Source organism: Engraulis encrasicolus, chromosome 22 (assembly GCF_034702125.1).
Source record: "Engraulis encrasicolus isolate BLACKSEA-1 chromosome 22, IST_EnEncr_1.0, whole genome shotgun sequence".
Taxonomy (NCBI): Eukaryota; Metazoa; Chordata; class Actinopteri; order Clupeiformes; family Engraulidae; genus Engraulis; species Engraulis encrasicolus.
The window spans coordinates 33,591,362-33,602,122 of record NC_085878.1 but is presented as its reverse complement, the minus strand read 5'-3'; the positions used below and the strand labels follow the sequence as shown (position 1 = coordinate 33,602,122).

Below are 10,761 nucleotides of genomic sequence, written 5' to 3'. Positions count from 1 at the left end.
TGTGTGTGTGTGTGTGTGTGATATTTTATGATGCACATATAGGTTGGGTTTCTCTGAAAGACTCTCTTGGTACATTAAGAGCAGCGATGCCACTAATTCCCATGCCAGTATTTATAGGCTACATCTTCAGCGTTTAAAATTCCAACCATGTTGTGTTTGATTCACATTCAGGAAGTAGCCCTATGCAAATAAATCCATGATGTACTCTTATAGACCTACATACCATCTAAGCAAATTACAGTAGGCCTACGTAAGCATGGCGTGAGTTTAGCCTATATTTGAAGTTCTCTTAACAGGAAACGGAATAAGGAATTTTGCAGATATTTCATAAAATTCACAGTGGCGTTTACAAGGTTCTCTGCGGTTTATGTGGTCATACATTCACACTTTATAAAAGACCATTAGCGCCTTATGCACTTTAAAGTAGGCTAACCCCACCTTAAAACCTAGGCCAGGCCTTACTTGGACATTTTTCCCCCGAATAATGAGTAACAGTTCTTAATTCCAAATTATCCATCTAAGAATCGTCCACTTACTTTGTGCGAATAGGCTAGGCTATTTAATTTATGAAGGTCTCACTTAAAACTCAAGACAGCTAAAAATTACACGTGTAATTTGTCCCCTGGGAGTAACAAAAACAGTGTGTGAAGTCCCGGTAACGTGGGGGTAAATAGCAGTAAATCACCCTCTGTCATCTGGAGCGGGCAGTTCACAATGCGCTACAACTTATTCAGAAGGTTCATTTAGCGCAAAATATTTATAAGTAGTAAACACATAAGTGTCGATGTGCGAGCCTGCTTCATTTTCCGCGTATAGTTTCACAAAGGATGATGAAAAACAACCAGCCAAACAGGCCCAGGCACCTTTGCGATTCCAGTGGAAAAGAGGGCTAATTTGTGGAAATTATTCTGAGCAGCGTCGCGGCCCTATCTACTGCACCACGCAGCAGTCAGCGCGCACTCAAAGATCAGGAAAGAAGAAGAAGAAAACAGCTGGGCTGAATTTTTAGCGCCCATAATTAATTAAGAGGCCTCTCAGTGGGCTCTGATGATTAAATAAAGCGAAGGCGATATTCCCAGCATGCGTTAAGGACAGCACCATTCCACTTTCAGCGTTCTTATCAAGAAGTAGGGGGTGGCGACGTCTTCTTGGAGCAAGATGATCAAAACGCTTTTTCCCCCTCATGACATATGCTACAATGTTGTGTTTCAGATCCTTTACAATGGGCTGTATTATCAGGTTCATGTTGGGGGAAAGCTGGGATTCTGACTTCTAGTATTGTTTGCTTAAACCAACGAACTTGGCAAATGAGCCGACACATTGTTCACTTCAAGGAAGTGAAAGGAAGAAAACAGGCGGCTCTGCATTTGGCTACACTTGCCTGTTGAAGCACACAGATGTCCTAGTGCATAACCCAGGCAGGGCAAATAAAAGAGTGTTCTTTTACACGTTTGGGCTGAATTTGATTCTACTCAGCTGGAGTCTGGTCTGGTGTGCGTGATATTGTAGGCAGTCGCTTGTTATTTGCCGGGTCATTACGGTAATCCATTTTGGGACATAGCGTATATTTAACGGCTTTTTCGCAACGCTTTTATCAACAGGTTTAGGTTACCATTGCATCTCGCCATGGATGCCACTCTGGCCTTGGGGATGTGGAAGCCTGTGCAAGTATGCAGCATTCAGCAGCAACAGCAGCAGGTGTAATTTTCACAGCCTTGGCTTGAGGATTATGAACATTACGCATTCCATCTCTCTTTTTTGACAGGAAAGTTGTTAAAATGCAGACATTCAGGATACGCTACGATAAAAAATCTTTTCAGTTGCAGTAGCTTTTCTGAACCAAATGGACACACAAGAGAACGTGCTGGTGCGAGCAAACACACACACACACACACACACACACACACACACACACACACACACGCACGCACGCACGCACGCACGCACGCACGCACGCACGCACACACACACACACACACACACACACACACACACACACACACACACACTTGCTTTAACGTATAGGCCTAAATAGATTGGAAAGCCTGCGTGAGAAACAATCCTCGTTAAAGTGCAGCATGATTGCCATATGGCCACCTCAGAGGTCAACGGCAATATTTAATTCAATGGCATTTTATTTTTTTCGGCAGAGGACCAAGTACAGCAATAGCAGTAGAGTATTTCGTTTCCAACAGACTTTTTAAGTATGCCATAGGCTACTACTCGTTGGTTTCTGCTGTTGTTCCTGTCCTGCTGGTGTGTGTGTGTGTGTGTGTGTGTGTGTGTGTGTGTGTGTGTGTGTGTGTGTGTGTGTGTGTGTGTGTGTGTGTGTGTGTGTGTGTGTGTGTGTGTTTGATCGGGATATGAACACAGAAAATGAGTCGTAGATCGTTGGATTAAATGTCGTGTAGGCCTACATCTTTAACATTCTATTCACACCATTTTCTATTTAGCTTTTACAGGTGACCATGCCCTCCGTCTTGCCCAAATAGAACCTGCTATAGACCTTGGTATCAACCTAGGACACAGCAGGATCCTGAGATTAGTTCAGTTTATAAAACGTGACGATTTTTAATACGCGTAAAAATCCATAGCATATACTGGCCATGGCGGCAGAACTTTTATTCTCAGAAATCTGAAAAAAAAATCTGGACGATATTTTGTGATTAGCTTTGCTGCTAATGAAAGAGGGCACCCCCCAAATCTACAGGGGTAGCCTAAACTATGTGCTCGGCGGGTGTATTCTTTTGTATGAGCAGATGGCGCATTTGAATGGAATATTTCCATTAGTTATGCCATGCGGTCTCACACTCCTAGTCATCTGATAGAAACAGAATATTATGAAAGCAAACTTGACCCAAACAGAGCATACTATTTCGCACAATGTAAACGAGGCATTAAATAAAGACATTTCCCCAACGTTTTCGATATCAAATGCATCTTTACATTTGAATAATTACAGAAAGATGAGTTCTCTTTTCTGGGTAGGGCTACAATAGACTAAACGAAGGCCTTAATTTGTAATCGTAAACAGAGCAGGCACAGAGTAGGCTTGTGGATTGACAGACACCCTCTTATACGCCTGGATTGGAAAGCTGTCAACGAAAAAGTTTCGGCATTATTCCCCCCTCGCTGTGGCTGGCGAGTCTCCCTCTATTCTTTCTTTCCACACGTGGGAACTGTCTCTCTCTCACTTAACATTCTCACACCGTGTCCATGCATTGCTTCCGAACAATGAGCCAGTAAGCCATTCAGCTCCAGGAGAAGTGAGAAAGAACTCCTGAACAGTTGTGCGCCCAGATCCTTGCTAAGCTTGCCGTATAGGCTACCAACCAACCACCAATATTATCCAAAAGTGATATAAAAGCGTGGAACATTATAGGCATGCTTGTTTGAATCTGAATATGCTGAAGAAATGACATAAACAAAGGATTGGATTTAATCTAACGTTTGGTTTCATTTAAAATGGCGTCTCATTATTATTATTATTATTATTATTATTATTATTATTATTATTATTATTATTAGGGCTATCATCGAGTTTTGGGTGGCCATTTGCTATGCGTAAAATGCGCATGAAATAATAGTAACTACAATTGCGACGAAACATTTTTTAAAAACAGTATTGGGGTTAGCCTATGGTGTAGTGGAAAAGGGACCAGATGGTAAACAAATATATCAAGCCAAATATTGTGTTATACCATCCAAAAAATACATAATTGTGTGAGATGACGCTGATCTATTATGCCTTTTCAAAAGCAATAGGCATGTTTACAATTCTGCAGTTGCCTTGTGGGTTTGGGGGTGGTAGGCTAGGGGGTCCCTCTCTCTCTCTTTTTTGACATATCAGGCGGATAAATGTTTGCTTATCTGGATATGGGTCATGTATTCTTTCTGATCTCAGGGACAATTTATTTACTGGCCTCTAGATGTGTCAATTCCTCCCTTCTTTTTTTAAACAGCCGAGCCGGGGCCCGTTGTTGCCCGCGCAGGGGCAGTGCATCGAATGTTTCAATTCCTGGAGGGATCAGGAAAGAAAAACATAATTATGCTATTTAGCCGGCTGATGTGGTGCAGTGGTGACTCCATACACCCCGCTCTGACACATTAAAAATAGAAGCCCCCCCCCTCTCCTCTCTTCAGCTCTCCTCTCTTCTCCTCTCCCGCGCTGAGGCGAATAGAGGGCATTAGAGCCGGGGGAATTAGATGAAGCCCAGGGGAGTTTTCAACTCGAGTGCGTAAAGTAAACTATAGAGATTAATGATATAACCTCAAACCGGAGCAAGCTGCCTCACCGCATTGCGCCTATTGTTACTGGCGCCATAATGGGCCTAGTAACGACCATAAAAATAATCTAAATAATAAAATAATAATGATTATTGATACCACTTCGACCATGCACGGAGCTATGTGATCATGATCACTTGAATATTATAACCGACGTATGCTGCCGCAAAAAAAGAAAGACAGAAATAAAAAAAGAATTAGCTTGCAAATATTTAGCTGCCGACTTTTTTTGAAAAGAAAAATCTCCAAATAGGCCTAGGCCTACTCTCAAATGATCAAATGTATGAAATGTTTTAATTGCATTTTCATGTTTAATTAGGCCTAGGCCTACTTGCATGATAGGCTATTATAAATAGTCCACGTTTTAAATCTGTGTAAAAAAAAGAAAAGATAACAATAATAATAATAATAATCCTAATAATAATAATAATAATAATAATAATAATAGCACGTGGATAATTTTCGATTTTATATTGGTTTGCTAATTAATCCTGTGGGAAGGGCGAGAAAATTCTGCCTTGAATTAAACCACATCGAAGACAGTAAGGTGCTTTTTATCACTCAGTCAAAATATTGAATAATTTAAGTAAGGCATGACACAAAAGTAAAAAAAAAAAAAAAAATGCATCCCAGCACCGCAATGAGCTTTGGACAACTGACACCAGTGGATGCTACATGGCATTTCTCTTCAAACCGCTGCTGTGACTCCAATTTGTCGTGTCTCCTGAAGAGGCAGCATTTGCAATGTCCGATTAAGAGTAACCCCCTTAAATTAAGAGCAAGTGTGACACCTACCTGCGGAAGCGGGAAGAGTTTGTAAAGGCAGTGCGATGGGCCTGCATGCCCGCTCAAGCAGCGGGAGAGGGATTTTTTTTACTGGCCATGTCACCTTGGCCCCAGTTCTTGAAATCATCAGCAATTTAATATTCAGAGCAGCATTACGTCTCTCCCCAGCATTAATGATATAACAAACCCCTTATGCTCCAAAGCCTACCCTCATGCCATAAACGCACCGACGCGCCCTTCTAACAGCATTGCCACGCCTTGGCAATCGTAATGAGGTCTAAATTTGGCATAAAATCGAACTCATTACCGGAGTTCGCCACCTGATTGCTTTGCATAAAACACGACGCGGTTAAAGTATAATTGGGTTAAATGAGTGCTTGACAGTTTTTTCGCCAGTGTTGTATTATTGTCATATCATCATTCACCTGCACAAAAATATTTAGCTAATTTACTGGTGTGGGAATAATCAGCCATCTCTAATGAAAGCACCACAATAAAGAATCTTGCCACAATACTTCTGCAGATCATATTCGCCCCTGTATGCATGCCGATTTGATGTGGGCTGTGATTAATTTATTGCAGAACTCAGTGGTTCCGAGTAATTAATCCATAGGTTTGAAGACGTTCATGCCCTAACCCACTTGAATATTCAAACGTGAACGTCTTTCTCGACTGCAAGTTCAATGCACTCGCATTGTTCTTTTTAGAGTGCAATTTGTCAGAGGTAGGCCAACTGTACACAGTGAATAATATTCTCCCAAAAGCAATCGCTGCACAAACAGTATTTTCTTTTTTCATAATTTACTTCAAAGATAATGTATTGTCCATTTTAAATACAAAATGCTACATTAAATATACATTAGTCTTTAATACAAATAGACTCAGGCGGCTGCAGCGATTAAGACAATTCTTAGTTGTTACATCTTTTGGATTAACCATTCAGAAACTAAGATTTGAGGGTAAGCATTTACTGAGAAAATAACTGTCCTCAGAATTTTCTTAAACAGTATAATTATTTCTTGCTTCTTCTTTTTTATGCAACCACAAATAATAAATAATAGTCCGGTGACTGGGGGGAGGAATCCAGTATTAAATGTTTGACATACCTTTCTTTAGTTCATAAGGGGAGTCTTTACAAAGATCTATCTGTGTTTGGCTTCTGAGTTTGCTTTCTCTTACCAGAGCCTCGGCCCTGTTTAATACAGTCTGGTTTAATCCATTGAAGTGTGGCGTGGTGCCCGTGCTGGATCCGTGATTGCTGTGGAGATGTCCAAAAGTGCCATAGTTCGTATAACCGGGGTAAAAGGGGGAAGTGTAGTAAATGGGCCGGGAGAGGACCGTGCTATTTGGGAGGTGACACTGGGAAGATGATCGAGATGGCGACGCAGCGTTGGTCGCGATTACTGTGCTTTGACCCATCACCGTGGCCTGCGGCCCCTCGCTGCTGCCTTTACACCTGTCTGAGGATGTTGCGATCTCGGCCAGAGACCAAAGTTTCGGTTTGGGGGCCGACGGGGGCGAATGGATAACAGACGTGACGTTGCTGTTCACTGTGCTCGGTGCGTGGCCCAAATCTGACGGCTTCTCGTGCGCAATGATGTCATTCCCCCGAGGCACACCAGACGGGGAAGAGGTGGTGGGCTTAGCCGACTCAGGCAGCAGTTCCGTCCGGCCCTCATGCTCTTTTAATTCCGTGTTGGATAAAAGAGGATCCATGTCTTTTCCATGACTGTCATCTTTGAATCTGTCGCAAATGTCCCCTGGGTTGATCAGTTTATTGTCTGCAATAAAGCAAATAAACAGTGTTGAAATGTTAAAATTCTTGAAAGTGTAACTAATAGGGTAATGCCAATTTTATAACATTAATACATTTGTAATGGGCCAATATTGATAATTTCATGGCATGTTGAAAACTATGCCAATAAAGGTATCTTATCTCAGACATTTAGGCTACACGTAATATTAAGAAAAGAAAATATAAAATGTTGTCAACTTATAGATATTATATCAATAAAGTCAAAGGCCATAAAATAAGTAGGCCTAAATAATGTGATATTGGTTATACCGGTAATAAAGCCATCGTGATAATACTGCAGGCATAATGCAAAGATTGTGGCCTCATTATCCCCGCTGAAGATAAATGGACTGCAAACACTATACGTCACCAGCAATTCTCAGCCCACAAGAAGTCAAATTAGGAGAGTTCAAGGTGATTATTATTTAAAGCAATTGTCCCATTATAAATAATATACCACCATTAACCAGCAATCAATTTTGCGCCCTGAGTGGAAACGACTGCGATGAAAAATTGATGATTTTTTTTCTACACACCCGACTCGGTATCTGTCGAGTCTCCCTTGTCTGAGGGCTTGTTAGGCTCGTCGTCGTCATTCTTCTCCAGATCAATGTTCTCATCCTCCTCCTCGTCCTCGCTCCGGTTCCGGGGTGTCCAGGTCATCTTGTTCTCTTTCTTTAGTCTCCTCCTAGCGTTGGCGAACCAGGTGGACACTTGGGTGAGGGTCATTTTGGTGATGATGGCCAGCATGATCTTTTCCCCCTTGGTGGGGTACGGGTTTTTCCGGTGCTCGTTGAGCCAGGCTTTGAGGGTGGCGGTGGCATCTCGAGTGGCGTTCTTTCGGTAAGCAGGGTCACCGTAGGGGTACGAGCCCAGGGGAGCAGCGTATGGATGATAGCCTATCGAACCGGCCATGCCAGTTGTGTGATCGTAGGGTGAACTCTGCAATACAAAATGTATGTGTGTTTAAGTAGCTTATTCTTAAAATAGCAGAAAGTAGTGTGCACTTTGACATATGTATTTTCCCCACAAAACAAACTAAACTGTTGAACCAAAACACAGTTTTACGCACGCACGCCAAACACACATGCATGCGTGCGCGCGCGTAAAACACACACACACACACACACACACACACACACACACACACACACACACACACACACACACACACACACACACACACACACACACACACACACACACACACACACACACACACTGTGCACTCAAGTAAACAATAATACACACGCATACTTGACAGCCGTAAGTATAACACTAGACAAAACTATTCTTCCCAGACTGCAACCCATATTCTTTCGAGATTTGAATTTGAATGCTTCTTTTTAACAATGCAATCCATGATTATTTGCCTACATGTTGTGTAACCTAATTAGTTCTGTCTGTGCATTAGATAAATAGCTGACCCAAAGGAAATTTCGTAAACCCAACCATGTTTTTATTTTCTAACTTGGAGACATTTTTAGACGGGTGCTCAATCAATACGCACTCCCTGTGGTCACCCATGAGCGGGGAAAGTACAGTTTATAGTGAACATATTATTTATATACGCACTTAAAAGGAACTAAAAACAAACGAACATGCATCACAGTTTCCAGGTTCCTGTTCACTTCCAGTTCCAGGTTTTTGTGATTAAAAAAAAAACTAACAAACAAGAAATGTCCTTCATAATCTTCAAGATACTTACATTAGGTAAAGTACAATTATTGTGCATTTTTTTAAAATGTTGCGTAACTTAATGGCTTTACCATTAATCTGTTTTTAATTAAACGTTTTAAACCCTTACTTCCAGTCTGTAGGACACAGTCTACGCAGAAAGCAAAACAGAAAGCTGACAGGGGGAAATGACAACACTTAGACGAAATGCTCTCTGCCCTTCCATGCAAATCGCACACGCATTCACACAACAGAAACATTTATAGAGTTTTCACTCATAAGTCCAAATGATCAAACTAGTCAGTCGACCACACTCACCACATATGAAGCGAATGTGGCTGCCGACGCCGCGTCCGCACTATACGGTAGATGGGAGTTGTAGCCAGGCGAGGCGCTGGTAAACGCGGTAGATCCGGCATACGGAGCAAAGGCAGACCCCGAGGATGATCTTCCAAGTTCCTCCGTTCGTGGTCCTGAGATCACGCTGGTACTGTAAGCCGGACACGAGTACAGTGCCAGGGAAGCGGATGGCTGGTACAAGTAGCCCTGAGGATACGCCATCGTGAAACCCCGAGAATAAGCCACTTACTTGCGCACTTTCCCTTCTATTCTCTCATGCACTCGCCGAGCACAGTCATAAGGCTACAGTCTTGAATCAACAGACCAACGTCTGTCCCCTGTCGAAGCGCTTGCAGTTTAAAACCAGAAAACCAACCAACACATAGGACTTTAAACGTGTTAACTGGTCGTTGTCAGCAGTTCGGTGACTCGCTTGTGTTTGCTTTCGCTTTTTTTAGGTCTCGGTCCCTTTCGCCTCTAGCTCACTTGCTCTCTCGCTTTCTCTCATGCCGTGCAGAAGTTTTTTGCCTTCAGATGGGGGCTTTGCTTGGGAAAATGTCCTGCCAGGATGCTAAGTTGGAAATTGAGGATTCTGACGCCTACTACGTGCTTCACGCTCCTCCTCTCGGGGTGTAGTCATCGAAGGAAAAGGCAAGCTTATGCTGGGCTACCACCGCTCTGCCTAAATCGATTCTCTCTCTCTCTCTCTCTCTCTCTCTCTCTCTCTCTCTCTCTCTCTCTCTCTCTCTCTCTCTCTCTCTCTCTCTCTCTCTCTCTCTCTCTCCACCCTATTTTTCCCCTCAAACAAGCCTCATTGCTTTAGACTCAAGTGCGCCAGCCCCTGGATGTCGATCTCATGCGAGTCAGTAGATCAACTCCAACTTTCCTCATTTTCTAAATACATGAAGCCGTCACTTTCACACTTGATTAATAACAAATGGGCTGTTGTCTGCCAGGACGCGCTTGCCAAATGCGAGGGGGAAAAGAGCTCCATGTTCAACATGATGGGTCGTCGTCTTGCAGGTTTTTATGGCATATGTGCGCTCATTATTTTTAAAACACGCGTCTTAAATGCGTATTACTTCCGTGTCTTCGTATATTCCGCGAGATTTGGTAATATTTCGAAGCTAATTTTCGCTTTCACAATCATTTCATTGTAGATCATTTTTATTTATTTTTGGAAATGGCAAACTATACTTTACGCAACGGAGGCAAAATACGCACAACCCATGGTAGGCCTGGTGAAAAAAAGACCACAACAGACGCAAACTGCTCAAACAGTAATCACTTCTGGTTATTCAGTCATCGCAAGTGCGCCTGCATGTAGGCTACTGATTAATAGGAAATGCCAATAACTTCCTACAGGTGTTTAGTAGGCTACGGTGTCTCGGCCATTTTCAAGAGAGAAGGACGAGGGAGCACAGCTCTGCTATTTCCACCCGTACAGCCCCAGAATCCCTAAACACTGACAGATTAAGACCACATGGAGCACGCCAAATCCACGTGGAACAGTGGTTGTAATCTCTTATCATCCCGCCAGATAGATTTCGCCACTGGAATATATATCTACTTATCTAATTCTGGGTGACCTATCCTGTGATATGATTTGATATTCCATCCGTGATGTGGCATGGAAAAATCAAAAACAAAAAGCAAAAAAAAAACACACACACACACACACACACACACACACACACACACACACACACACACACACACACACACACACACACACACACACACACACACACACAAAAGACCAACCAAATTATTATTATTATTATTATTATTATTATTATTATTATTATTATTATTATTATTAGTGGTATTATTCATCTTAGGGTAAATGAGGTTATGTTATTATTACTTTGTAATTA

At 42.3% G+C, this 10,761-nt stretch overlaps 1 protein-coding gene across 1 annotated transcript; it reads right to left on the bottom strand.

Moving 5' to 3' along the window:
- Positions 1-3,506: 3,506 nt before the first annotated feature.
- On the bottom strand, positions 3,507-9,435 carry irx5a (iroquois homeobox 5a). The gene is made up of 3 exons (XM_063188937.1): positions 8,864-9,435; positions 7,405-7,810; positions 3,507-6,854 (listed from the first exon to the last, which is right to left on the bottom strand). Exons 1-3 carry the CDS (start codon positions 9,104-9,106, stop codon positions 6,163-6,165), a joined length of 1,341 nt encoding a protein of 446 aa, XP_063045007.1. The 5' UTR covers positions 9,107-9,435; the 3' UTR covers positions 3,507-6,162.
- Positions 9,436-10,761: the final 1,326 nt, after the last annotated feature.

Bases quoted from the DNA above. Each gene is read 5' to 3' on its own strand.
- irx5a (XM_063188937.1), bottom strand. From the start codon at position 9,106: ATGGCGTATCCTCAGGGCTACTTGTACCAGCCATCCGCTTCCCTGGCA. The intron at 7,811-8,863 runs GTGAGTGTGGTC...TTTGTATTGCAG, and splicing joins CCACATTCGCTTCATATGTG to AGTTCACCCTACGATCACAC. The intron at 6,855-7,404 runs GTGTGTAGAAAA...GCTTTATTGCAG, and splicing joins CTCGACAGATACCGAGTCGG to ACAATAAACTGATCAACCCA.